The following is a 24644-nucleotide window of genomic DNA, read 5'->3' as shown; positions in this document are numbered from 1 at the left end:
GGGGAGCGCGGCGGCTGGCGGGGCGGGCACTGGGTATGCGGGATGGACAGCCCGGACCGAGCCAGGACCACCGCACCTGAGCAGGTCGCTTCCGTAGGACTCTTACACGTACCACTTCCCCGGGAGGCTCTGGGGACACACGTGACCTCTCTGTCACCGGAGCCCACTGTGGGCACTCGGTACGTGTGTCTACGTGGTGACGACGATGCCACGTGACAGCCGGACGGGCCCTGCGCACGCCTGCCGCTCTGAGAGCGGGAAGGGCTCTGTGCCGGGTGGCTCCGTAAGCGTGCGAGGCCCCAGCACACGCCATGCGCTGTGCCAGGCACGGGGCCAAGCGGGGCCCCTCGCCCCACGGAGCACGGTGAGCACGCAGAATCAGAAACCGGGCAGGACGGGGCTCCGCGACCGGTGGAGACGCAAGCATTGCCGCAGCAGGCGGACGGAACCCCAGGCGGGCCTGCGGGCACACGAGGAACCCCTCGGAGGGTTCGCAGAGCGTCCGCACAGCGCAGCCGAGGAGGGCCGCGCTGGCGTGTGGTGGAGGGGGGCGTGCGGGGCCGGGAAGGCGGGCTGGCCCCGTCAGCTACGATGCCGAGGCGCCAGGGGTGAGGGTCTACGGCAGCCGGAATTCTGGCCCCGGCAGAAACAGCCGAGAGCACGCGACGGCCCCACTCTCGGGATGTAAGTGACAGAGACATCACCCTTGGACCACCTTTTGGAGAAAGCTGGTCTATAAAGGCATGTGCGCCTTCCTCTTCCAAATGCTTACCTCCCCGCGCCCTCTATACTGTTTTCCTCTGTTCTGTTACAGAAAATGGTTACTCTAGCTTCATGCTTCATGCATGATTTATCAGGTTTTAATTGCTCACTCACATAAAAATGTTCATTCGTGTGTACTATGTATTTTTAAAATACATTTTAAAATGTACTCTGGGGAAATACACATTTATACGGTAAAGATTAGTCTTGAAACTAAACAGACACCTCACAATAACTATTTATATCCCAAGCTTACTTACAAGGGTTACCGTTTTGAAACACTGTTCGCATTAAAAGACTGTCTTACTCAATACTTTGTCTCACTTGACAGATACATCAGGTGGTTTCTGAAACATAAAGTCAGTGAGGCACACAAATCCAATCCAAGGGCACTGGAAGTAAGTCCATTGGCAGTAAACCAAACCAGTCCGAGAAACATCTCCCGATTCTTCAATGTTATATTATCAACACATTCATGTATGGAAAAGGGTCAGATTTCTAGACTAATCAAAGAATAACAACTCTGCCCCTCCAAGTAGCATCTTCTACGGAATCTCTTCTCAAGATATATCGGAGTCTTGGCTCCCGTTCAGCTTTGTGTGGACAAACTTCTTTCATACCGAGAAAGGTAACTTTCAATAAAATCATACTCAGCGAGACTAGACGTTTGTTTTATCTTAGTTCTCAAACCTACCTTATGGGAATGATGTAGGAAAAGAGGAGGAGGAACCGAAACAGGCTGCGGTACCACGGGCCAACAAATCCTTGTAAGGTTACCATAACAACCGACAGGGCAACTAAAGCCACAAACAGCGCTTTGGTCAGCTGGTTGAGTTCAAGGTCCAACAAACCAACCTGAAAGAAAAGCACAAAATTTAGGCATAACCATGAAGCATCTAATATTGCAAATTTGAATGCACAATAGTGATGACTAAGGCTCCTCTCGTACTGACCTTAACCCTAACGAAATACAAAAAGGTATTAACTTTACTTTTCTCCTGAAAAGCCTCTTCAGAGATTTAAGCAGAATTTCTGAAAAGGAGTCGCGATCCCCAGAGCGTTTGCAGAAAGGTTCCACTGAGAAAACACGACTCCAGGGTAGCCAACCACAAAACACTGAAATCCTTCCCGAGATCGAGGCGTTCCGACAGCCGGCTGCGGTGAGCCGGGACGCGGGATCTCATTCCGACGGAGCGCCCCAGGAAAGGACGGCCTCTGCCAACCCTCGCTGCCAGGAGCCTGTCTCAACTAAGCAGAAAAGCAACAGGGCAGTTGGCCTGAACGGATTCCTTTTTAAATTTACACAGACCCTACACTTTACGTTCTCCCAATAAGGTATCGGGAGTCATCCTGTGGACCGCGGCCTCGCTGAGCAAAACATGAGGGGAGGTCGTGTCCCTGGGAACGAGCTCCTCTCTTGCTGCGTCCCGTGCGGGATCGTGGCAATGGCGAGAAGCGGCGTTCGCTCCTCAACTCAGACGTGCGCAACTGGGATTTCGAGCTCCGGCGGCGGGCACGAAGCCCCCCCTGCGAAGTCACCGGCTTGAAGGACCACAGCGCAGTACAGGGTGTGGGGGGACACAGGGTGGGGTCTCGGGCTTTGCAAAAAGGCTTCCGAGCTACAGGGGGACAAGGGGGGCCGCAGAGCAACTACTTTTCCTCAGGAATCGAAAAGCAGGCTAGTTTGAACGCTGGCGGTATAACCTTGGGAGAATTGAGTGCCGTTTTCTCATCTGTAAAATGAGGCTGCAAAAGCGCCTTCGTCACGAGACTCGGGGCTAAATGAGACGGAGCGCAGCTCCGCGTCCAGGGCGAGCCCTCATGCACATTCTTGTCCTCGTTACTGGCACTAGGAAACCCTTCCATCTCATCCCTGCTTCCTAACTGTGCGGCCCTCGCTTTGCGCTGGGCGAGCCCTGCTTTCCTCCGCTCTCCGCTGGTGCTCCCCGCCTGCTAACCAGACGAGGTGGACTCCCTGTGGGCCCGGGGAAGCTCCCTGTCACTCCCGGTGACGGTCAGGCCTCAGCTGGCACGTGTTCAGCACACTGCCTGCTCCCGACGCCCAGGATGCCGACAGCAGACTGGGTCTCCATCACGGGAGTTTCCCCCGAATCTGTACAAGTTTTGAGAGAGGGTGATTTAAAGAAAAAGAAAGTGACTGCCGTAACTTTGATAAAATATATGGGGTACCGTAATTCTCAAACTAAGGAGTTTTTAGTTTGAGCTAATTAGTAACTTAGTTTATTTTTGAAAATCCCTAACTGTGGCCAATAAAAGGTTAGCTTTCCCCATGTCTCATGAATTTAGTTCACATCTGGTTGTGATTAACGTTTGCCACACACTTGCAGGAGAACATTAGAACATGTAGTTAGGAAGAAAACACAAAGCGTTGCCAGGAAATCCAGTGAAGCGTGGCTACAAAAAAATTCACTCACTGAATAAATACATGTCAATGTCTCCTGCATTTTACTCCTACCTACAGTGTAAGGTTATGAAAAATGAGTCAGCTATGAGACTCTACCTGGAAGAAACAGCCAGTCTAGTAGGAAAACTAAGACGAGCCACCAGCCATACAAAATTACAAGTCTTCCCCTCTAACCCAGTGTGTGTACTGACACCCACCGCCTTTAAGAACAGCCTAGAAACATGGGAACGACACGGACCCAGAAGTAACGACTGACGTCGTTCTAGAGCTTGGGTTCTACCCGCACACCCACCAAGACACGGCAGGGTCTGTGCCCCGGGCGGCCAGTGACAGGCCCCGCCCCATAGGCTCCACCCCAGAGGCTCACTTTCTGAGAGCCCCGCCCCTCTCGCCGACCCTTGTGGTCCCCGCCCCTGCACCTGCTGCCCGGGCCCCGCCCCCTGCGGCCCCGCCCCTCTGGCTGACACCTGTGGTCCAGGCCCCTGGGAAGAAAGCCCAAGACCTGTTGGAAGGTGGTCTGGTCTGTTCAGGCACATCCAGCCTCCTAACTAAGGAACTTCAAAGCAAACCCAGCTGGGCCCCCAGCACTCACTCCGGGTTTCCTGGTTTTCCTGCGGCCACAGGCGGGGGGCCCTTCTGCGGCCAGCCTTCCCGTTCTGCACAAGGTGGCCTTCGGGCCAAGGGGCCGCGCGGGACACGGGGTCCACACCCGGCCTCCGCCTGCAGCCGCGCAACACAGCCTCCCTCCGGCCCAGGCGGGGCTGCAGAGGAACCCTGACCAGGTTCCGAAAACTTCCGGTAGGGCTGCCCTGCAAGGGCCGGGCTTCCCCCGAGGGGCAGGCAGCTCCAGACCACGGCTCCTGATTTATCAACCGCACTTAAAAAGCAGCATGACGTGGACAAATATCTTGCCGTTTCCGCTACTCCAACTACTCCATAGTTTATGCTTGAATTATTGAGAAAAATAGGTTTTGGGATTAAAATGAAGAAAAATTAAGCCGAGGAAGTAGAGCATGTTTCAAAGCGCAGCTCCTTCTGCTGTGACAAAGGAGGCCTAAGTGTCAGGCCTCGCTGAGGGTCAGATGAAGTCATTACTCATTCAGTCAGGGAAGGAAGGCTCAATTACCTCAGCCTAAAGATGCTATCAATGAACGCAAAGTGCACATTTTACTCTATTCATCCAAATCCCATTAAAAAGTGAAAGGGATGATTTAATCGGGCCTTCCAGAGTTGGCCTTTTTTTCATAATAAAATAAAGAATCACTGTCTCGCAAAATGCATAACCACTACCTCCCACTTTCCCTGCACCACAGCAGTGAAAGACTGGAAAAGCTGAGGACAAAAACGGTCAGAAACGAACACAAAGTTTCCTTTGAAAAGGGCCACATATAGGACGGGAGCTGACGCGGCCCCTGCACACCGACCGGCAGACCCGCCGTGGGCACCAGCAGCTTGGCCATCCCCCCCCCCCCCCCCGCCCCGCCCCGCGGCCCCGCAGCTCTTCCTGCACCGTCCAGCAGAAAGGACAGCCTCACCGTCGCAAGCCTCCCTGTGTGCGGGGTAACCACAACCGTCCCCTAACGGGCTGCTCCCTGCATTCTGGCAGGAAGCCTTGAGCTCTGACTTTTCTCCCTGGAAAATCACTGCAGCCGAGCTCTAGCGAACAGTACGGTCAGAATTTTCCTGTGTCGGTGCTAACACAACACAGGGCAAAGAAAAGATGTATTTCAACAATTAGCTTCTTACGGGTACGCTTCTGGCTAATAGCTAGTATCTCTATACTCATTTCTCTAAAACAGACTTAAAAGTTTCTTCAACTCACCTAAAATGCAATCTGGACTCTGAAAAACTATTCAGTATAAGAACTAGTTAACTTGTAAACTTACAGCTTTTACAAAGAAGACCGTGGCTTCAGTTGTGATGTGAATCTCTTCCTTCTTTAGAAAATTTCTGGAAACACCTGAACCAAATGCCTTTTGCTATAACTGCAAAACCTTTCAACTCATAAAATATGTTATTAATCCCTCGAAGTAATTTTGACTGTATAAGAAAAGGTAAATTAAGTACACTAGCAAGCAATTTTCAACATTTATTGTAATTTCCTATATTAGTAAAGCAAATTTTCTTCTACTTGTCATAATATTTGTTTTATTTGAAACAACTGTGATAACAAAATTAAATACGCTACTGGAAATTTTAATCTCCAAGGGAAAATTTGTGCATAATGTCTAAGACACCACAATGGTTCTGCAAAGGGGCTGTTCTAGGATAATGAACACAATAATTGCCTGTATAATCTAAAATGCTACTAATGGCAACGATCACAAATCCATTTAGCTCCTCTTTAATTTATGTACCAAGTTTTAAATAGCTAATGGTTCTCAGTAAAATAATGGTTTATACCAACAATAAAGGGTAAATACGGTATTCTTCCGCTTAATCAAGAAAAGATCAGTCAGGTTTCCTTAAACGGGTGCGTGGACGAACGAGAACCCGCCTCATCTCTGGGACACGGTGCCGTCCCGTCCATCCCAAAGTAAAACCCCGCAGTGTGCCCCTCAGTCCCTAAGACGTCAGTGCACACCCCAAACTGGAACAGAGGTCTCGTGTTCTAACTTGGCTAAGGGGCAAAACAAAAGGCACCAGTGCCACAGCGCACGACCGTACGGTATCACCCCCAGATCGGCATGACGCGAACCTCAACATACCTTTACCAGTCTTCTAAAGCTCACATTTAACTCGCCACAGAGCAGTGTTTCAGAATAGCAAAATAGGAGGATGTGAAATATCAAAAAGCTAATTTAAACTCTTGCAAGACGCTAAATGTTATTTTAATTGTCCGATCTTATCGCTGCACACGTATCATATTTTGAAAGGCAGAAAAGCCTCCGATCTAACAGCCCGAGAGTCAATTCGCTCAAGATGAATCTACGCAGGCAGAAGTACGGCTTTGCACGGGAAAGATTACCTACAGGGAAACACAACGCGATTAGCGCCGTTTGCCGTTTAACAGCCAAATTACTCTCGGATCAGCCCATCAAGTTCCTCATCACTCAGGGTCTGGAGTCTGACTACGAAACCGATAGCAGGGCTGCACCGTAACCCAACTGAAATCCCTGTACGAAGCACATTCCTTTTAAATATCTTTGAAGCGAAGTCAGCCCTCCACTTCCCACTTTTAGTAGAATCTTAAGAAACAAGGAAAAAATGGGTAACTTTCAGACCTTCATCTGTAACCACTGAAATATGCATTTCAAATAACTGAAACTCGTCCACTAAATCTAACTCCAAGCCTTACAGCAGTAACGCTTTCCATTTTGGAGTTTAAATCAAAAGCGTTAGTTTTTAAGAAGAGGTGCTATTTAGCCTTTTGCTCTTTTTCTCCACTCTGCTTATTTACTCACCTTTCGACACCGACTACTGAGTGGTAGGTGTCGGCCGCGCTCTGCAGCCGTGGCTGAACGACCGCTGCTCGCGCCTCAGCGATCTGCGAAATACGCGGTGTGCCCGCGAGCTGCGTTAGTCTGCTGGCTCAGTAATCGGTGCTGTGGAAACTCCCTAAATAAGCATCCGTACGACGATTCTTAACGTTGCAATACAGCCCCTTGATTTTTAAAAACCGAAATGTGTATTTACACAACAAACAGTTTAAAGTCTATTGCGTGACAGTGTTTCATATCCTACATTTTTACCTACCAACAAATTCCGCCTGACCCTTCTACACTCAGCAATTAAGGTTTTTTTCTCCCTTGCTTACTATATAGTTATGACAGGGATGTTTTTCGTTGAATGTTTAACGTTTACAAAGAAAATAAGGTTCTTCTATTTTTCACACAAACAAAACAAAGTACTGATGTGAGGATCAGCTACTCAGCAGGCAGGGAAGCCGTGCCCGTGTCGACGTGGGAGACGTCGAGAGACAGGGGATTCAAGGCACGACCTAAGCCTGGCATGCACAAACTCGGGACGACCGCGCAGAGTGTCAGGGCACTTGTCGGCCGGCCTACAGTAAGCATGTTGTTAAAGCTGAAATTATTCCTAAAATCCTTGCAGATCGTCTGAGAAATTTCAATACTGGCTTTAGCATTTCCTATATGGCACGTATCCACTCGACAGGATACTTTTTATAACTGACAAAAATGCCACAACACAGCACACTGTCTACGAACATATGTATACACACGGGCACACATCTCAGATTTGTTTCTGCAAAATGCAGGCTTCCTTTATGTTCACGCAGGACAATCTGGTCATGTCCGGTACCATTAGCTCCCTCTGTCATATTAGAACCTTGATTCGGGTATAACCAATTTATCAGGAGTCATCAAATTTAAATCAATTCAGTGCCTTAAAAATAAGTGGCAAGCTAAATGTTTAATTTTTAAGGTAATAAATTATTTCAAAACACTCTCTTACATACAATCTGTGACACATCAAAGACAAACAAAAATGAGTATGTGTAAACATGCAAAAAGAGTCTGGAAACTACTTGGAAATTTAATTTGCACTCGATGTACACAAGTTACATTAAAATCCAGGGCTGAATATTAAGAAACCCCATAAGTTTCTAATGTACCATACTCCTCATTTTATTTTACAATGGTCCACAGAATTTATTTGAAGAGTGGGGACATAAGAAGACTAAAATGTACAAACCACTGCCATCCCAACGCTACACTGAATACTATTCGTGTGCACTGCTGTCTTATTTCCTGTTTGTATTTCATTGCAGGGGGCGGGGGGGCGGGGGGCAAAATGTGCGGCACTCTGTAGTTTAGCCAGCAGAGGGCGCTCAAGTTTGATGCTTATTTTTTCTGAATCCTGAAAGCCTTTTTTTTTTTAAATGCAGAAACGCAATCTCTAATTCAACCAATTCAGTATATTTAATATGTTGTTGTTTTATAAAAATAGTTACTTTAAACATCTATTTTTGCCGTGCAGAATTCAGGACATAATTTACAGACTTCACCATGCTGGACTGCAGGGGAATTTCCTGAATAAAAATACACTGCCATATAAGGGATCATTTTTAAAGCCCTGACATCCAAAATACTGCAGGTGACTCACACAGTACCAGAGCGCTAAGGCTTCTGAAGATGCAGGGCTGTAAACAAAACTGACACACGAAACAAGGGCCAACGGCTGACATTAATGGTTTCAAGACGCTGCACCCTCATTTTCGTCTTAACCAAGTAGGAAGCTATCAATTTTACATGGTTTTGCCAAGACCACTCACCAATTTAAAATAATGACTTCAATAACCTAAGTTATCCACTGACACCAGAAACCTTAACGTTCAATATCGTTCGTGTAAGTGAAATTCGAGCTCAGGCATTTGGATTTCAAAATAATTAAAGAAGCAGTTGATTTGGGTAATTGTATATTTAACAGATATTTTACAAATAGCATTAACTTAGTCTCAAATCCTTACTATCTAAAAACACAATAGCCGTGAGTTTAGGGTCTCGTGATGCTCTCACCGTGTTTAAACAACAAAGCCCGGGGGCGCCTGGGTGGCTCAGTCGGTTGAGCCTCCGACTTCAGCTCCAGTCGCGATCTCGCAGATCCTGACTTCAAGCCCTGCATCGGGCTCTCTGCTGACAGCTCGGAGCCTGAAGCCTGCTTCGGATTCTGTCTCCCTCTCTCTGCCCCTTCCCCACTCATGCTCTGTCTCTATCTCTCAAAAATGAATAAACGTTAAAAGAAAAAAAATTTTTTTTTAAATAAACAACAAAGCCCAGAGGGCCGCGGCCAGAACAGATCGGGCCCGCGGTCACCAGTACAAGGGACACCCAGCATGCCCAGGGACACGGGCCGTGGCCTGCATCTTCCAACACTTTAAAGACCTGACGCTCTTGGGAGTTCTTTGTTCCCTAGCAACATGAGAACCAGATTTTTCTAATAATAACTCTAATGGTACTTAAATTTTTCAAGAAAGGCTTTTATTAGAGCCTTGAAAGTTGAACGGACACGGCAGGAAAGGGAAGACCACGGATTCGGGAGAGCGGCCGACAGGGAGGCAGCCCCCGCCTCAGGCCGCAGCCTGGCCCCCCGTGGGCACAGGAGAGACGGTGGCCGGCTGCTCAGTCGGGAGCGCGTGCATGTGCGGGGCCCCTTGAGTGTGTCAGGTCCTCTACTTTAAACACCGTGTCTGTGGATTTCAGAAATGCCCTGGAAATACACTCTTATTCACTCAGAGATCACTGACAAAATGGTATCGGCTGGAAAATGCTGCATTACTGAGCCATTACCGAACTCTACTCGAGTCTCGGCCCTACTTACTACTTGCTGAGGGGACCGTCAAGCACACAGCCGCGCTTCTCACGCTACCGCGTCCTGAAATCCCCGAGCGCAAGGACGGCTTCCCTTCGGGGAAGAGCTGAAAGAAGTCTATGCCGTACCTTTCTGATACCCAGAAAATGAGGTGTTGAAGGAATTATTCCTGTGAGTGGCTTGGGATCGCTGGACCACAGGTTAACAGGGCAAAGCTGGACGTGGAGGAGGGCACAGGCCAGAGCACCCCTCCTCCGGCGCGGCGAGGCCCTGCAATCCACAGGAGGCGCGAGGCGGGCCAGGGGAAGGCACCTGCCGGGGGCTTCACCCTGAGACCTGTTGGTCCTTCCCCTCCCCTCCCCTCCCTTTTCTTTCCTTTGTTTAAAACATTGCATGGAATGGGGGCTAGGGGGCACCACCTTTCCACCTGCTTATTTTCCTTATGCAACTTTGAACAAAGAAACGGTTATATTTCTATCAGTAAATAAGGTCATTAATTGGTAACGAAATCTTTATTCCCAACCCTAGGTCCTCTTTCGTAAGACGTCACGATGCAGAAGAGTCTCCATAATAAAGTCAGAAACCTGCTCGGAGATCAACTTTAAGCCGCTGCGTGTAAGCTCTTGCTTTGGCGCTCGGCGAGCATGTGCATACGACGCTTTGCGCGGGAGGGAGGGCGATGGCGCTAGTCCGGTGTCCCGAAGAACACTGACTCCAGGGGTCTGGCCAGCAGCACGTCGTGGGAGGGAGGGGACGACAACTAGCAGGAAACCCCAGTGGCAGAGTCCCGTTTAGCTCCCCGTCTGGCCCTCTGCAGGCCACCATGCCCCCCGGTGCTGCCAGCCGCCACGTCCCAAGAAGGCCACGATGGCGTCCGGTCCCGCGTCACTGTCTCCCTCGTGGTTGTCAGTTTATCGTGTCAATATGTAGGCACTTACGGACCAGGTAAGGTCTCCACCCCAATCTCCACACATCCAGCAACTGTCATTACATAAACCACTCAATAGTGCTTGTAAATCAAGGGTCACTAGCTGACTTGACAAGATCTGGGACTGCAGTATTTACTGGAATCAACCAGGACCACTGTGTCACTGAGCTCACGGAGTCCCTGGCGATGAGAGGCCAGCCCCCAACTGCAACCGAGGGCAGCACCCGCGAGATCCGTAGCACACCGGGGACCAGAGCTCGAAACATCTCGGAATGACACGGCCCCGCACACGGGGACCAGTTCTGTCCATGTTCTGTGACCACTCCCCCCCCCCCCCCCCACCCCACATCAGTGTCAGCAGCTACTGACCCACAGTGAGTCGCAGGTGACCACGCAGAATGGCGTGGACACACTGGTGGACAGTGGCCACCGGTCTAGCTCTGAGTCAGTCCGTGGCTCTCAAGACTTACATGCCCCTGGATTTTCAAGAGAAATGGAATTGAGCAGATTTGCTGAAAACTGCGTATGACAAACTTGAGGCGGTTAAAGACTTTCCACCTTGCTTTACCTCTGTTATTATCAAATCTGTCCGTGTAAGAAGAGTTATTAGCGGTATCTTGGCAAGATGCAGCACTATTTTAAATCTAAAATTTTTGTGTTCCTTCATATCTTCAAAGACATTTTATGAACCATTTCATACTTAATGGCTTGTAAGCAATCCCAGGAGTTAGGAATTGTGTGAAAAGTTGCCCAGATTGACAGATAAAGTGAAAAGGTCTGTATTAATTTCCAAATAAAGAAATGCATGGCGTGGTATCTCGCGACGATTACACTCTAAAGTACCAATTAGAACGCATCAGAAACTAGAGCAAGTTGACACTCTGCAATAAAGCAAATAATTTCCAGTTGGAGGGGCAGAAAATGTTAATATGCAATGTTCAAGCCTACAAGAATCTTTGTAAAAGGAAGTAGCTAATAAGGTTTAATGATGCATGTCAGGAAGCCACAGTATGTAGGGAAACACAGCTGGCTTCATTTTGTAAACTATTTGATATACACATCTTTCTGGTTCGCGATGATCAGCTGTGCCAGTGCCGCAGGGGACAGTTCAGCCCGAGTCAGGGCACTCTTCTCCTCCCCTGAACTACAAGTGAAAGACACTAACACAGGACAGTGCTGCAGGCTGGGGCCCTGACCGCACCGTATCCGCTCACAAGAGAGGATTAAAGAAGTCTTCCGTGAAGTGTCGCGGAAACCATCTTACCGGCCCGAAGAGCTACTAAGTGCTAGAACCGTGACAACAAACCGTAACGCAGATGAAACACTTGGATTTAGTGAATTACTTACCTTCCCAAGACGGACACCATCATTCGTACCTTGCTACTGAAATACCAATGATCTGAAAACCGGCTCCACGGAGAAACCCCACAGCTCAGGACCGCGCGGCCCTCCCGGGGGAACGTGTGTGTGTGTGTGTGTGTGTGTGTGTGTGTGTGTGTGTGTGTGTGTGTGTGTAGGACTCCACTCCAAAAGGCACACGCGTCCTGCTCACACGCACTCGGCTCTGGGGCCCTGGGACGTGCAGGGGACAGCAATCGGTAGCAGACGACAGAAGCTCGCAGCACTTGTACCCGATGGCAGCTGAGGGTCACTGGAAGCCAGCGAAGCTTCCACAGGAAACCCCGTGGTAGGCAACCATCAAACGGAAAAGCTCTTAGACACAAATGAACGATTCAGCCACCAGAAGACAACTCCTAGGTCACAACACTAATATCAGAATGCTGTGAAAGCACTCGGAGCCGCTTATTTGAAACGTCATTACACACATTAGCTGCTAAAACAAACGTGCCACATGACAACGAAAAAGCAGTAAAATTCTACTAATTAGGGAACTGTCTTACGGAACATACTCAACAGGTTCCGGCTCCGGGTGACGGGCTGGGAACAGCCACTGTGCCAAGAGTCTGCACTGAAGGTTCCCCGGCACCGTGGCGGTGGGGGGGTCACAGCCCCCGGTGATCTGAGAAGAGTCTCGAAGACGGTCTGTCAAGCCTGTGTGCTCAAAAATAAAGTCTTATGATGGTGCAGCCAGGCCGGAAGCGAGGAGACGAGGGAGACCACTCCGTGCTGGAGTCCATCAGTCCACGTTCTCTGTGAAAGAAGATGCGGGCAGAAACGCTCCACGCAGACAAAAATCAAAGGCGTAAGTAACTGATTTACTGTAACAAGATGAGCCACACTGATAACTAAAACGGTTTCATTTTGGGTTGAAACTGTTCACCTAATTTCCGGCTTCTCACGACCTTAGCAACTTCCGAGCCAACGGTCTTCACCAAGTGCTTTGGCATGACTTCGTCGTCCATCCTCGGAACCCCACCCCAGGCCAGTACGCACGGCTGACGCCCCAGGAGCTGCGGCCGGGACCTGGCCGCACCCAGGTCAGACCCAGGCCGGTGGCCCAGGCCTCCTGGGCCTGCAGACGTGCGCTAGAGAGGATCTCGTTTTCATCCCCACAATCAGATCTTCGGTTGCACTTCTCATTAACGACACACACTTGCATTGGGTTCTCGAAACGAAGACTGGTCAAACCCCGCTTATCAAAATGTTCTCTTTACTATTTCTCGTTCAGATGTGGTAAAACTTGCGTAACCGGCAACAAGTACTTAGGGAAAAGAACAGACTAAATAAAACGGATGTTGTAACTGAAACGACTACAAAACAGTCATCAAAGGCAGGTCCTTCATCCAGCCAAGTGATCAGAAGCACACCTTCGCCACCCACCCGGCTCCACGCCTTCCTACCAGAGGGGCCTCCCCCTGCGCTCTAAGTGGGTCCGGCTGACAACATCCTGTCCTCGGCACAGCTGGGGGACATGGGGCCGCGAGCAGGGACGGTGTGTGTGGAACCCTGAGGCTCTGGGTTGGGCAGGAGGGCGTCCTTGGAGAGCCAGGGGCAGGGGACACGGTGCACACAAGTGCCCTTGCTCACCTGTGCAGCAAGCGGGCCTGACGGACTCTCTCGGGGCCCCAGACGCTCGGAAAGGCAACGTACATCCCCACGTCTTGCCGTATCCCTCAGAGCTTTATACTTATTTGGTAATTAGCCGTCCTCAGGAGACAACGCTCTCAAGAAAACGGCAAGGTTAGAAACGCATCCCTCCTAAAGGATAATCATATAACTTACATGAAAAGCATCGTAAGCGAGAGAAAAAGCTGCCGTGAATTGCCTGAAGCAAGCGGTGGTCATCAGATTTCCTTTAAACAATGACACACTGCAGGTAAGCTCATTTTTCTTCAATTTCCTTTCAAAGTAAGTATGACATGATGGTAGGAGATGGCACCATAATGACTAGAATTTAAACGAATTAATTCTCACCCGACTATTTTCAGTACCTATAATACGCGGAAGCACACCGCTTCCTCCCATCTGCCTGTCACTGCGACAATAGACTCAAGCAAGCTTCAGCGTGCGTGTCCTCCCAGAGCTCAGGGGCCCACGCTGGGCCCACGCTCTATCCTGGGGCTCGGCTCTAGAAGAGCCCGTGCGCACGTGTGGGTGCACGCGCCACATCTGTGTGAAGTGCAGGGATTTAATGTGGCCTGTTTGGAAGCTCCCCGTCTGATTTTCGTCTCGAGATGCAGAACCAGAGCCTGACTGTGGGCGGCGGGCACTCGGGCAGAGCTGGCGCCTCTCTGGGAGGGTGTCCGTCGGCCAGCCTAGCACCACGTGACCACGTGGCCTCAAACCTTCCCACGTGGCTTTCTGAAGCTCCTACAAGGCGCGACACATCTGGGCCCAAGGGGTCTGTGCCTGAAAGCCCCCTTCGCCTCCGAGCCATCTGCACGGGCGGTTCAGGGCAGGCTCAGCAGGCGGCCTGGCGGGGACGTCCTCCCTGGACCTGCCCTGCCCAGGCCACGGCGGGCGCAGGGGAACTGCTCATTCTTGTTCTTCCTCAGGTGACAAAATTGCACGTACTTATCTATCCTCTGATCGGATTTTTACCTTTACTTTTTATTCCCCCGCCTATGTTCCAATCCAAGCCAAAAGGAGGCTACAGGATAGCTGACTTGGCTGTTGAGCTGTCCCCCATCTCGCAACGGGAGGGCACGGGAGCTGCTGGCCCCTTAGCCACTGGGCACATACATCACCATCTCAGCATGGGAGGCAGAGGAAGGAAGCTGAATTTCAAGTCAATCAAACCTGCTGCCCACCCACGTCCATAGCTCGTGAGGGCAGAAGGGTGGCCCAGGGCTGGCCGGGAGGGTCGGGGGCGGGCTGTGCCCACAACAAACCGGGGAGCTGACCCCGGCCCCGCCAACTCCGTGAGTAGACGCGGCTGGGGAAAAATCCGGATGCGGCCGAGCGCCTCCAAAGCGACCACCCCTCCCTCCCAAGGTCGGGATGGTACGGAGCCAGAACAACAAGGGCGGGACGGGCCCGGTCAAGGGCACGCTGCACTCTGGCTCCAGCACAGCAGCCCGCAGGGCTGCCAAACGGGAGGCACGCTGTCTCCGCACCCACATGTCAGGCACCCAAGGTCGGCCTCCCTCACACCCGCGCCACGGCAGCCCCGTGGCCCCACAGGGTTAGCAGACCTGAGCGGCAGCGGTGAAGAGGGCTATCGGCGGCCAGACGGGGTAGTTCTTATTTTTTTAAGTTTATTTATTTTGAGAGAGACAGAGCAAGCGGGGTAGGGGCAGAGAGAGAGGGGGACAGAGGACCCGAGGCAGGCTCCGCACTGTCAGCACAGAACCCGATGCCGGGCTCCAACTCATGAACCGTGAGTTCATGACCTGAGCCGAAGTCGGTGGCTTGACCGAGCCACCCAGGTGCCCCTAGACAGGGTAACTTTTGACATGGCAGTGCTTGACATCTGATTGGGGATGTACCGTTAAAATGCAAAGTATGCATTTAATATTTTTAACGGGAAGCCAATTTGGGAAGAAAAAGTTCACTGCAATTACACTTTTATAGAGCAGTAAACAGAAAATGAAATTCTAAGAAGGTAACAACTGAAACAGCATCACCAAAGTCTACATACATACTTACAAGTAAATTGAACAAAAGGTGTACAAAACTCTACAAAGAAAAATCCTAAGACATTATTGAGGAACTTAAATAACACCTGAATGAACGTGGGATACACAGCATGCGTCAAAGTTCTCTGAAGATTAAAAGCAATCCGAATCAAAGCCCCTGCACTAACTGAAGACCATTTAGCACAGAAGCTGATGAACATGAACAGGGCCATCGGAGAAGAGGGTCCGGACGCACACCCGCTGCACACAGACATGCACCCACGCCTGCCTGCGGCACCGGGGAAAGGACAGACCGTCAAGACGGTTATGGGTCTGCTTCCTCACACCAGACACAAGAATAAACTCTAAATGGATGAAAGACCTAAATGTAAGACAGGAGCCCTCAAAATCCTCGAGGAGAAAATAGGCAACAACCTCTCTGACCTCGGCCGCAGCAACTTCTTACCTGACACGTCTCTGGAGGCAAGGGAAACAAAACCAAAAATGAACTATTGGGACCTCATCAAGATAAAAAGCTTCTGCACAGCGAAGGAAACAATCAGCAAAACTAAAAGGCAACCGACAGAATGGGAGAAGATATTTGCAAGCGACATATCAGATGAAGGGTTAGTATCCAAAATCTATAAAGAATTTATCAAAGTCAACACCCAAAAATACAAATAATCCAGTGAAGAAATGGGCAAAAGACATGAATAGACACTCTCCAAAGAAGACATTCAGGTGGCCAACCAACACACGAAAAATGCTCAACATCATCATCACCATCATCATCACCGTCGTCATCATCAGGGAGATACAAATGAAAACCACAATGCAATACCACCTCACACCTGTCAGAGTGGCTAAATTAACAACTCAGGCAACAACAGATGTTGGTGAGGATTCGGAGAAAGAGGATCTCTTTTGCATTGTTGGTGGCAATGCAAGCTGGTGCAGCCACTCTGGAGAAGAGCATGGAGGTTCCTCAAAAAATTAAAACTAGAACCACCCTACTATCCACCAATTGCACTACTAGGAATTTATCCAAAGGATACAGGAAGCACTGAGTCAAAGAGGCATATGCACCCCGATGTTTACAGCAGTGCTAGCGACCATAGCTAAAGTATGGAAAGAGCCCAAATGTCCAGACACGTGAATGAATAAAGAAGATGTGGTCTGTATACAATGGAATACTACTCAGCAATCAAAAAGAATGAGATCTTGCCACATGCAACAACATGGATGGAACTAGAGTGTGTCAGGCTAAGCAAAACGAATCAGTCAGAGAACCACAAATACCACGATGTCGCTCATATGTGGAACTTAAGAAACACAACAGATGAACACAGGAGAAGGGAAGACAAAATAAGGCAAACACAGAGAGGGATGCAAACCGTAAGACTCCTAAATGCAGAGAACAGACTGAGGGTTGATGAAGGCAGGTGGCTGGGGGATGGGCTAGAGGGGTGACGGGCACGAAGGAGGGCACTTGTTGGAACGAGCACTGGGTGTAATACGTGAGGGATAAATCACTAGATTCTGTTCCTGAAATAATTATTACAATCTATGTTAACTAACTTTGAATTTACATTTTTAAACAAGTAAAATAAGTCAATAAATAAAACTTGACGTCTAAGGGAAAAAAAACAAAAGGTTACGGGTCCACTGCATGTCCACATGGGAAAACCACAAACTGTCCCGTCCCCACGCACACCAAAGAGAAAACCCGGTCTCACAGGTCAAGAGATGTGACAGGGTAAGAAGATAAGGGAGTGTCTTCGGGACCCGGGGCGGAGGGAGCCCTCACGCCGGAAAGACAAGGAGCCAGCTGGATCAGTAGAGAACCACTATTCCGCAAGACTCCAGGAGCTCGAGGCCGGGGCAGTCCCACGCCCTAGCGGCCACCTGCTCAGCAGGAGACGGGAAGGACTAACGGCCGGGGGACAAACAGCTAGAAGACACACACACACACACACACACACACACACACACACACACACACGGGTGCTTCTCACACCAACACGCCCGGGGCCGCCAGGAAGCTCAGGAAGGGAGCTGAGCCTCATCGGTCCTCGGGGAAGTGAGGACAAAGAACACAGGAAGCGTCCCCACATATCCCTACGACGCTCCCAGCGGGAAAAGCAGGCGATGCGGGCGGGCACCAGGTCACGGCGGAACCGGGGCTCCCGGCACCGGGACGGACGAAAAGCGTGTCTCATCCTGGAGACTGGGATCCCGCGAAGCGACCGTGAACACATCGTGCGGCCAGGCCCCCACCCAGGGGAAGCACGCCTGGGCGCACGCCGACACACGCACGCCGACGTCTGCCGCAGAACCACAGGGAACAGCGACACGCTGGCGGGGCCCGAAGGTTCCCTCCCTCGACTGCAGACGACGCACCACGCGCTCGCGGTCACACCGGGGACACGGGCACCGACGCGGCACACGGCAGCAGCTGCGGCCGGCCTCACACACGCAGAGCTTTGCGCCCGATGAGCCAGGCTCAACACAACACGCTTCCCGAAACCGCGTTGTGCAAACGGGAGAGCGAGAGGAGTCGTGCCGCCGAGGCGGGACGGTGGCTCTGCGCGGGGAGGAAAGAGCGAGGCAGGGAAGCTCCCGGAGCGCCCTTTCCCGCCCAAGTGCCAGACGGGGAGGTGGCTCGCCGACCCGCACGCCTCAGGTTTGTGCGCTCTGGTGCACGCGTGGGAACGGAAGGTAAGAGTTACAACGGGGTAACGCAGACGCAATGTCACTCTGTTCTTGAACCCGATGCGAGGACAGACGGAAACCTTCACCGCGGAAGCCTCCGCCGCTCCACGGCACAAGACGAGTGCTAGGAGCAAGGCGTGTGGCGGGCGACCGCCTCGGGGGACGACGAGGCGCACAACTGGATCTAACGCCTCAGAAGACGCTAACGGAGAGCACCTCTGGAAGCTCAGAGAAGGAGCCGGCATATAACGGACGCGACCACCTAAGGCGGCACAGGGGCGCCCACAGACGTCCCCCCACGGCGACCCACGCTTCCACGCGTGACCGTAAACCGCACGCCACCCGTCGCACTCCCGAGCCCCACGGCATGCACGCGGCGGCACGTGGGTGCACACTCGCCTCCCTGCTCGTGCCGTCCGGCAGCGTGACTGGGAAGGCGGTGGGGGCGAGGGGGTCTCCCGCTCTCCAGTTTCCCAACCGGGTGGTCGTGTTCAGTCTACCGGTTCCTCCTCCCTCCCAGGTTCTGGAAGACTCTGGCTAATCCTTCAGCTGTCCTTTTCCTCCCTGGGCCGGCCCCCTCCTCCGGCCTGCGCGACGGCGAGGGGACACCCGTTCCCGGCGGTGTGGGAGGTGGGGGGGTGGCCTGCCCCTTTCCAGGCCGGAGCTCTGACTTCCTCTGGCTTCCGTCAAGGTGCTCCCTGCCTTTGGGTCGCCACGGCCTGAGTGTCACACAAGTGGGTCCCGCCTTTCCTGGCATTCACCGGGCTCGGTGTTCCTCGAGCGTCCTGGATCCGCGGCTGGCGTCTGCCGCTAGTTTTAGGGAACGCTCAGCGTTACTGCTTCACCTGCCTGTCTGTCCTCTCTGCGGCCAGTGTCCCCGCTAGGGGTGTGTTGCACTGCTGGGAGTGTCCTCGCTCCTCGGGGGCTCCGCTCCAGGCTTCTGGGTCCCCCTTCCCGTTCCTTTTCCTTTCTGCTTCTCGTTCGGGAGGTCTCTCTGCGCGTGTCTTTGGGCGGAGTCTCCCCTGGGCCGTGTCCAGCCCACCGAGAAGCTCGCCACCGACGGTCTTCGTTTCTGCTACAGTGATTTTCATTTCCACCACCTCCTCTTGGTCCTGAGTGTCCACCTCCCTGAAGGCAGCGTCCACATCCGCTGACCTCGGTCGCATCTCTTGGCCCGTGAATCTGGGTTTTCCGTTTGACGTGGGTGGGGACGGGACAGTTTGCGGTTTCCCCACGTGGACATGCAGTGGACCCGTAACTTTTTTTTTCCCTTAGATGTCGAGGTTATTTATTGACTTAATTTACTTCTTTAAAAACTTAAGTTCAAAGTTAGTTAACTCTCACACAACGTCTGCTTTCCCTATTAGAGCCCTTAACGTGTTGACCACGGACCCTGCACGTTCCCGGTCTAACTCCAAACACGGGGTCACACAGGGGCCCGGCCCTGAGGCTTGCTTCGTTTCGTCAGACTTTTTCCCTACCTGGCGGCGTGTCTTACGAGGTTTGTTTCAAGCCGGACGTGACGCACCACGTAATAGGAACTGACGTAAACAGCTTTTAGCATGAGGTTTCCTATGAATCCGGGCAGGACCTCCGGCGTCCACCTCTCCGTCTCCCGCCGACCTGGGCTTCCTGAGTGCGGCTTTCTCTCTCGCTGGGGACCCACTACGGCTGCACCAGCCACCCGCTGGCGTGCGCGTACAGCGTGGGACAGGAGGAGTGTTCTAGAATCCCGTAACTAGGTCGGGTTCTTAATGGATCTGCCACCTTCACAAGCGGGGGGCTGAGTGGGAGAGATGCCCTCCCCGGGTGGCACAAGGCCAGACAGGCTTTTCACGGTCTACGAGTAAGACACTTGCCGTTGTCCCCTCCCTGCCTTGCGGAGCAGGTGGTGTTCTGCGCGTAAAAGCCCACGGAAGTGAGCCCCCAAGACGGCAGCGCCCAGGCCCCAGCCTAGGTGCGCAGCCGTCCTCCAGAATCTGTCACAATGAGCACTCAGCTGTTCCACCCAGTTTCCGGTTCCAGCTCAGCACATCTCAGCCTGTGTCTCCAGATTTCGGGGGACAGTCACCGGTTTTGTGGGCTCAGCTCCTTTCCGCTCAAGGGCCAGGAGTGTGGGTTTCCCGGGCTGATGCTGGAGGGCACAGCGTGCTCCCCGCTTCCAGCAGGAGGGAGGGGCAGCGACGAGGCCCCAGGGATGCCGGAACCACAAGCTGGGAGAAACCCAAATTTCCGGTCACCCCAAGAAGAGCAGTCTCCAGGCAGGAACAAGCTGTTTCCGAGCCACTGGACACGTTGGGGACTGTTCCCACACATTAGCTCGCTCTGAGTCACCTGCCATAAAACCCTGTCAGCCAAACCCCAACATCCGGATCCCTGCTTCCGGGGACTCCTTGCTGGAGAAAGTCACACAGCAATTTAAGATAATCCTTCTAGAAACGCAGGCTCCAGCCTCTACTAGGGCCTCAGCAACACGGATCCATCTCTCCAATGCCTTGCACGGCTTGCTCTCCAGCCTTCTCCACTCCAAATCCCCGAGGTTTCTCTCAAGGCCAGAGGCCTCTCCCCTGACTTAACTTCCCTCTCCGTTACGTTTATTGGAGAAAAAGCATGCATCAGCACAGAGACCGACGCGGGGCTCAATCCCACGGGTCACGAGATCACGACCTGAGCGGACATCAAGTCTGACACTCAACGGACTGAGCCACCCGGCTGGCCTCACTGTGACAGACAAACACATTTCCTGCTTCGTCCAGAACACGGAGCTGGGTGGCTTCCACACCCCGCTGGACGAATCTGCACCCACCGGACTTCCTCCTGTTCTCTCTCCTGCCTCGTGAAACGGGAGGTCCCCCCATCCGGTTCAAGCACACCCGCCGCTTTGCTGAAGGCCTTCCCGCTTCCTTTGGGATGTGCTTCTGCCGACCTGGTCTCTCTGGAATCGTCCACCTCTTCCCTGCTACTGGCGTGGCTGGAAACATGCTTCCATGGAAACGTGGCCACACTTTTTCTGCCCTAGAAACAACAGCCAGTCCCACAAAACCCGTCAGGCCATCCGCTCCCCCCCCTCCTTACCTCCCCTCCATCTGACTTCCACCTTCACCTTCTAGAGGTCCCCAAAGTCGTCCCAACAGTCAGATGCGTGTCTATTTTCTAGTTAGCTGCATTTGATACTGGTGATCATCCCCTCTCGCTCGAAACTCTTCTCTGATTCAACTCATAGCCCCGCCCCCTTTTGTGGCTTCTATTCCTCTGACCTATACCCTAAACTCTTAGAGGAGCACAGATCACGTCCTTGGCCCAAGCCTACTCAGTTTCCGTGAGTCCAGTATCTGTCCCCACGATATCTCTACCATGACCAGGAGATACAGGACCGTATCCAATCGCACCTAGAATTCTCGACCTCCGAGTATGCCAAGGTTCGGGAAGTTTAGAGTAGTAGGTACCGTTTTTACAGGAGGTAGGCAGGGATGTGCAAAGCATACCTGTATTTTCCTAAAACAAGTTCCTAGATATTCAATCTAGCAGAATATAATCTGGTCACATCCTACAATTAGCAAGTAGTATTTCAGATTTAAATCAAATTTCATTCCGGCCTTGGCCATTCTGTTTCCGCGCCCCTACCTACCTCTAAGTTCCCGGATGGGCTGAGGGGGGCTCAGTAGCAGCTGAGGACAGGGAGGCCACCCTCCGCCCACTATCCATCCGCAAGGCAGCGGCCCTGGGTGCTGGATCCCGGGGCCGGTAGTCGGCACCATGGCAGCCGTTTTCCCGGTCTTCTCCCCCGTATGCACCCTCCTGGGGGCAGGGAAACCTCCGGCACTGTCCTGCGTGACTGTGAAGCCCGCAGTACGCATGGGAGGGGCTCACATGCAGAGGACCGGGGACCAGGCTGTCTCCGGCTTGCACAGCTCCGCTGGCGGGGACGGGGGGGGGGGGGGGGCGGTCTGGGAGGCAGCAGCGCCACATCCACACCTGTCTTTCGTCTTTCGTGTCCTGTCCCATCCAGGGCAGGCTAAGACATCGCGGGGATGCCCACGCCGGACGGTTTGCTCGTGTCGTCTCCCTTCTGTACCGCCCACAAATAAACTCCACCTGGGTTCCCTGAAGACCCGACTTCTTAAATCTCAAAGCACACAGTTCTTTCAAATCAAAGTCTCAGATCTCAACACCATTACGTTTGTTTGTTTGTTTGTTTTAAATCTACTTAGAAACTCAAAAGCTGAGCACTAGGCTACGTATTTTTTGCTTCACGTTGATATTTTACAAATTCTAGTTCTCGTGTGTCTGGTGTCAGAAGGCGGCCCGGGTTCCTTCTCCTGCACGTCGCTGTCCAGTTTTCCCAGCACCACTTGCCGACGCGACTGTCTTTTTTCCACTGGATATTCTTTCCCGCTCTGTTGGAGATGCGTTGGCCGCACGCGTGGGGGTCCGTTTCTGGGTCCTCTATTCTGTTCGTGGACCTACTCTGAGCAGTTATGAAGTGTCGGACGACGTGCTGTACATAAAGTGCACGACGTCACCTCCTCACTCGCGTGCCGTCCAGCCGGCTGCGTCCAGCCGTCTGGCGTGCGTCTCCCCTCGCTCTGGCACAGCCTTGCACACAGCTGCACAACAACCCACCGCACCACGCACACCTCCGCCCCTCAGCTCGTTCCGCCCTGGGTCGGGGGTGTGGGTCAAGCCCTCCTCGGCGGCACAGAGGGCCCTGGGTGACCCAGCCCTTGAGCGTGTCTTCAAGGACAACTCTTGCCGCCCCTTCCTTACACACACACCAACAGCACCCCGTCGCTCCTGGTCCGGGACCAGGGCACGTCCCCGACCTTGTGGCCCCCTCCTCGGGTCCGACCCCTCCGGGCCCCACCTCCCTCACAACCCCGGGTCGGTTAGAGCCCGTCTTCGGTGCTCCCCACACACCCGACGACGGGCAAGACTGTAACGGCCAGGTCTGTTAACGTGTGTCCCACTGGGCGGGCGACACGCTCCTTGAGGGAAGGGGGTCTGTGTCCCCATGTACTTCCTTCCCTCCAGAAGCACCTGTTGTACAGAACAAGTGTTCGCCAATGACGAAGGGGCAAGTTACCAGCACTCCGGGCAGTTCTCAGCAGAGCCGGGAGGCACTAAATACAGCCTGAGCATTTATGCTCACTTTCTCAGTATGAAACGTGTAAGGTGAATTGGTAGCAAACAGGTATAAGCAGAAGCAACTTCGTATTAATCGATAACAGCAGCCAACAGCTCGGCCTGCATCCAACGACCAAACTAACGGAGATTCAGAGCCGACAACGAGCAGGCGTGGGCCGGGCCCCCCCTCCCCACACGCCAGGGTGACAGGAGCCGAAGGCCTCCCACCTCACCACAGAAGCCAGTACTGCAACGCTAGCGAAACAACACTTTTAGACTTCTGGAACTACTGAGATTCTCCTTAAGGGGAAATGATGGAGTTGCTCTTCATTCACTCTTAAAACCTGCATGCGGACTGTCCCTCCAGAGCACGGTGAGTGGCACTTGGAAAACAGACCCAGGCCCTGCGTACCCTCCCCCCCTCCCCCCGCCCCTTCCGTCCAACGTATTGAGTCAGCGTCAAAACAGAGACGGCACACTCACAACCTGGCACATTACACGTCCTTAAAACGATTCGGAACGTGTATTAAATGAAACTGTGCGATGACACAGACACTTTAAGATGTGCAAGAGCCCGTTTACTTATTGACTGGTGTTAATTAGCAACCCTAAATATCGTTGCAATCGTTACGGTTCTTCATGCAGACAGCCAAGCTTTAAGGACAGATCTCGAGTAGGAATTCGGGACCAATTAAGGAACGTGAGGGAACTTTTCAATCTGATATTCTTCTAGAATCCAGAGTGCACTCTTTGGTAACCTGACCTGACTGCCAACGAGGCTGAGAGTGCGCTCTCCCGGAGTCAAGCTGCTGCAAAGCCATCTGCATTTATCTGAAGGACAGAACCAGTGCATCATCTGAGCCCGAAATTACAACTTGGAAGTAGTCATTTTTCTTTATATTGTTTGGAATTAAAAACATATTAAAAGGGTCCATTATGAAAATTCTGTTTTCTGTGTTGGGGGTTTCAGACCATGTCTGTGTCTTAAGGCTATGAATTGTAATAAAAACACAAATTATTGACTTTAACTTAGGAAAATTGTCGCTCGCATGACTAAATACCCAACCCAAACACAATAAATCCCTCTCTAAATCATGTCACATGCAGCCCGCTCGTCCCCACAGGTTAATGGACTTTATGTAGCAATGTGACCTTCGTCTCCTTCTCTGCTTCTCAACGGCACGTGGTTTGTGTCCCGCAGCCACGCGGCCCAGCCGCACGCACTCCCGCGGGGAAGACAAGTGGCGGGCGTGCGGCTGCACCCGCACCAACAGCCAGGTCAACAGGAATCCTCTCTGTGGCTTGAAGACCTAACTTTGGGCTCCAGGCCTAGTTCCCCGAATCTGTTCATTAACTCTGAAGTCACTTAATTTGGAATATTAAAAAACAAAAACAAAAAAAC

At 52.2% G+C, this 24644-nt stretch overlaps 2 protein-coding genes across 14 annotated transcripts in view; both read right to left on the bottom strand.

The window, feature by feature from the left end:
* ATP9B (ATPase phospholipid transporting 9B (putative)) overlaps positions 1 to 24644 on the bottom strand; it is a 249096-nt gene that overhangs the window by 82966 nt on the left and 141486 nt on the right. For all 13 annotated transcript variants that reach the window (XM_053206081.1, XM_053206082.1, XM_053206079.1 and 10 more), the window contains one exon: positions 1457 to 1617. In XM_053206081.1, the coding sequence (XP_053062056.1) occupies positions 1457 to 1617 (161 nt within the window). The remainder of the gene's footprint in view (positions 1 to 1456; positions 1618 to 24644) is intronic.
* LOC128312404 (uncharacterized) lies at positions 15442 to 22665 on the bottom strand. The gene is made up of 2 exons (XM_053206085.1): positions 17393 to 22665; positions 15442 to 17357 (listed from the first exon to the last, which is right to left on the bottom strand). The coding sequence occupies exons 1-2, from the start codon at positions 18361 to 18363 to the stop codon at positions 17336 to 17338; spliced, it is 993 nt and encodes a 330-aa protein (XP_053062060.1). The 5' UTR covers positions 18364 to 22665; the 3' UTR covers positions 15442 to 17335.

Source organism: Acinonyx jubatus, chromosome D3 (assembly GCF_027475565.1).
Source record: "Acinonyx jubatus isolate Ajub_Pintada_27869175 chromosome D3, VMU_Ajub_asm_v1.0, whole genome shotgun sequence".
NCBI classification, from domain to species: Eukaryota; Metazoa; Chordata; class Mammalia; order Carnivora; family Felidae; genus Acinonyx; species Acinonyx jubatus.
This window is presented reverse-complemented; position numbering and strand designations above follow the sequence as displayed.

Bases quoted from the DNA above. Each gene is read 5' to 3' on its own strand.
- LOC128312404 (XM_053206085.1), bottom strand. From the start codon at position 18,363: ATGCCGGCTCCTTCTCTGAGCTTCCAGAGGTGCTCTCCGTTAGCGTCT. The intron at 17,358-17,392 runs GTGTGTGTGTGT...TGTGTCTTCTAG, and splicing joins ACCCGTGTGTGTGTGTGTGT to CTGTTTGTCCCCCGGCCGTT.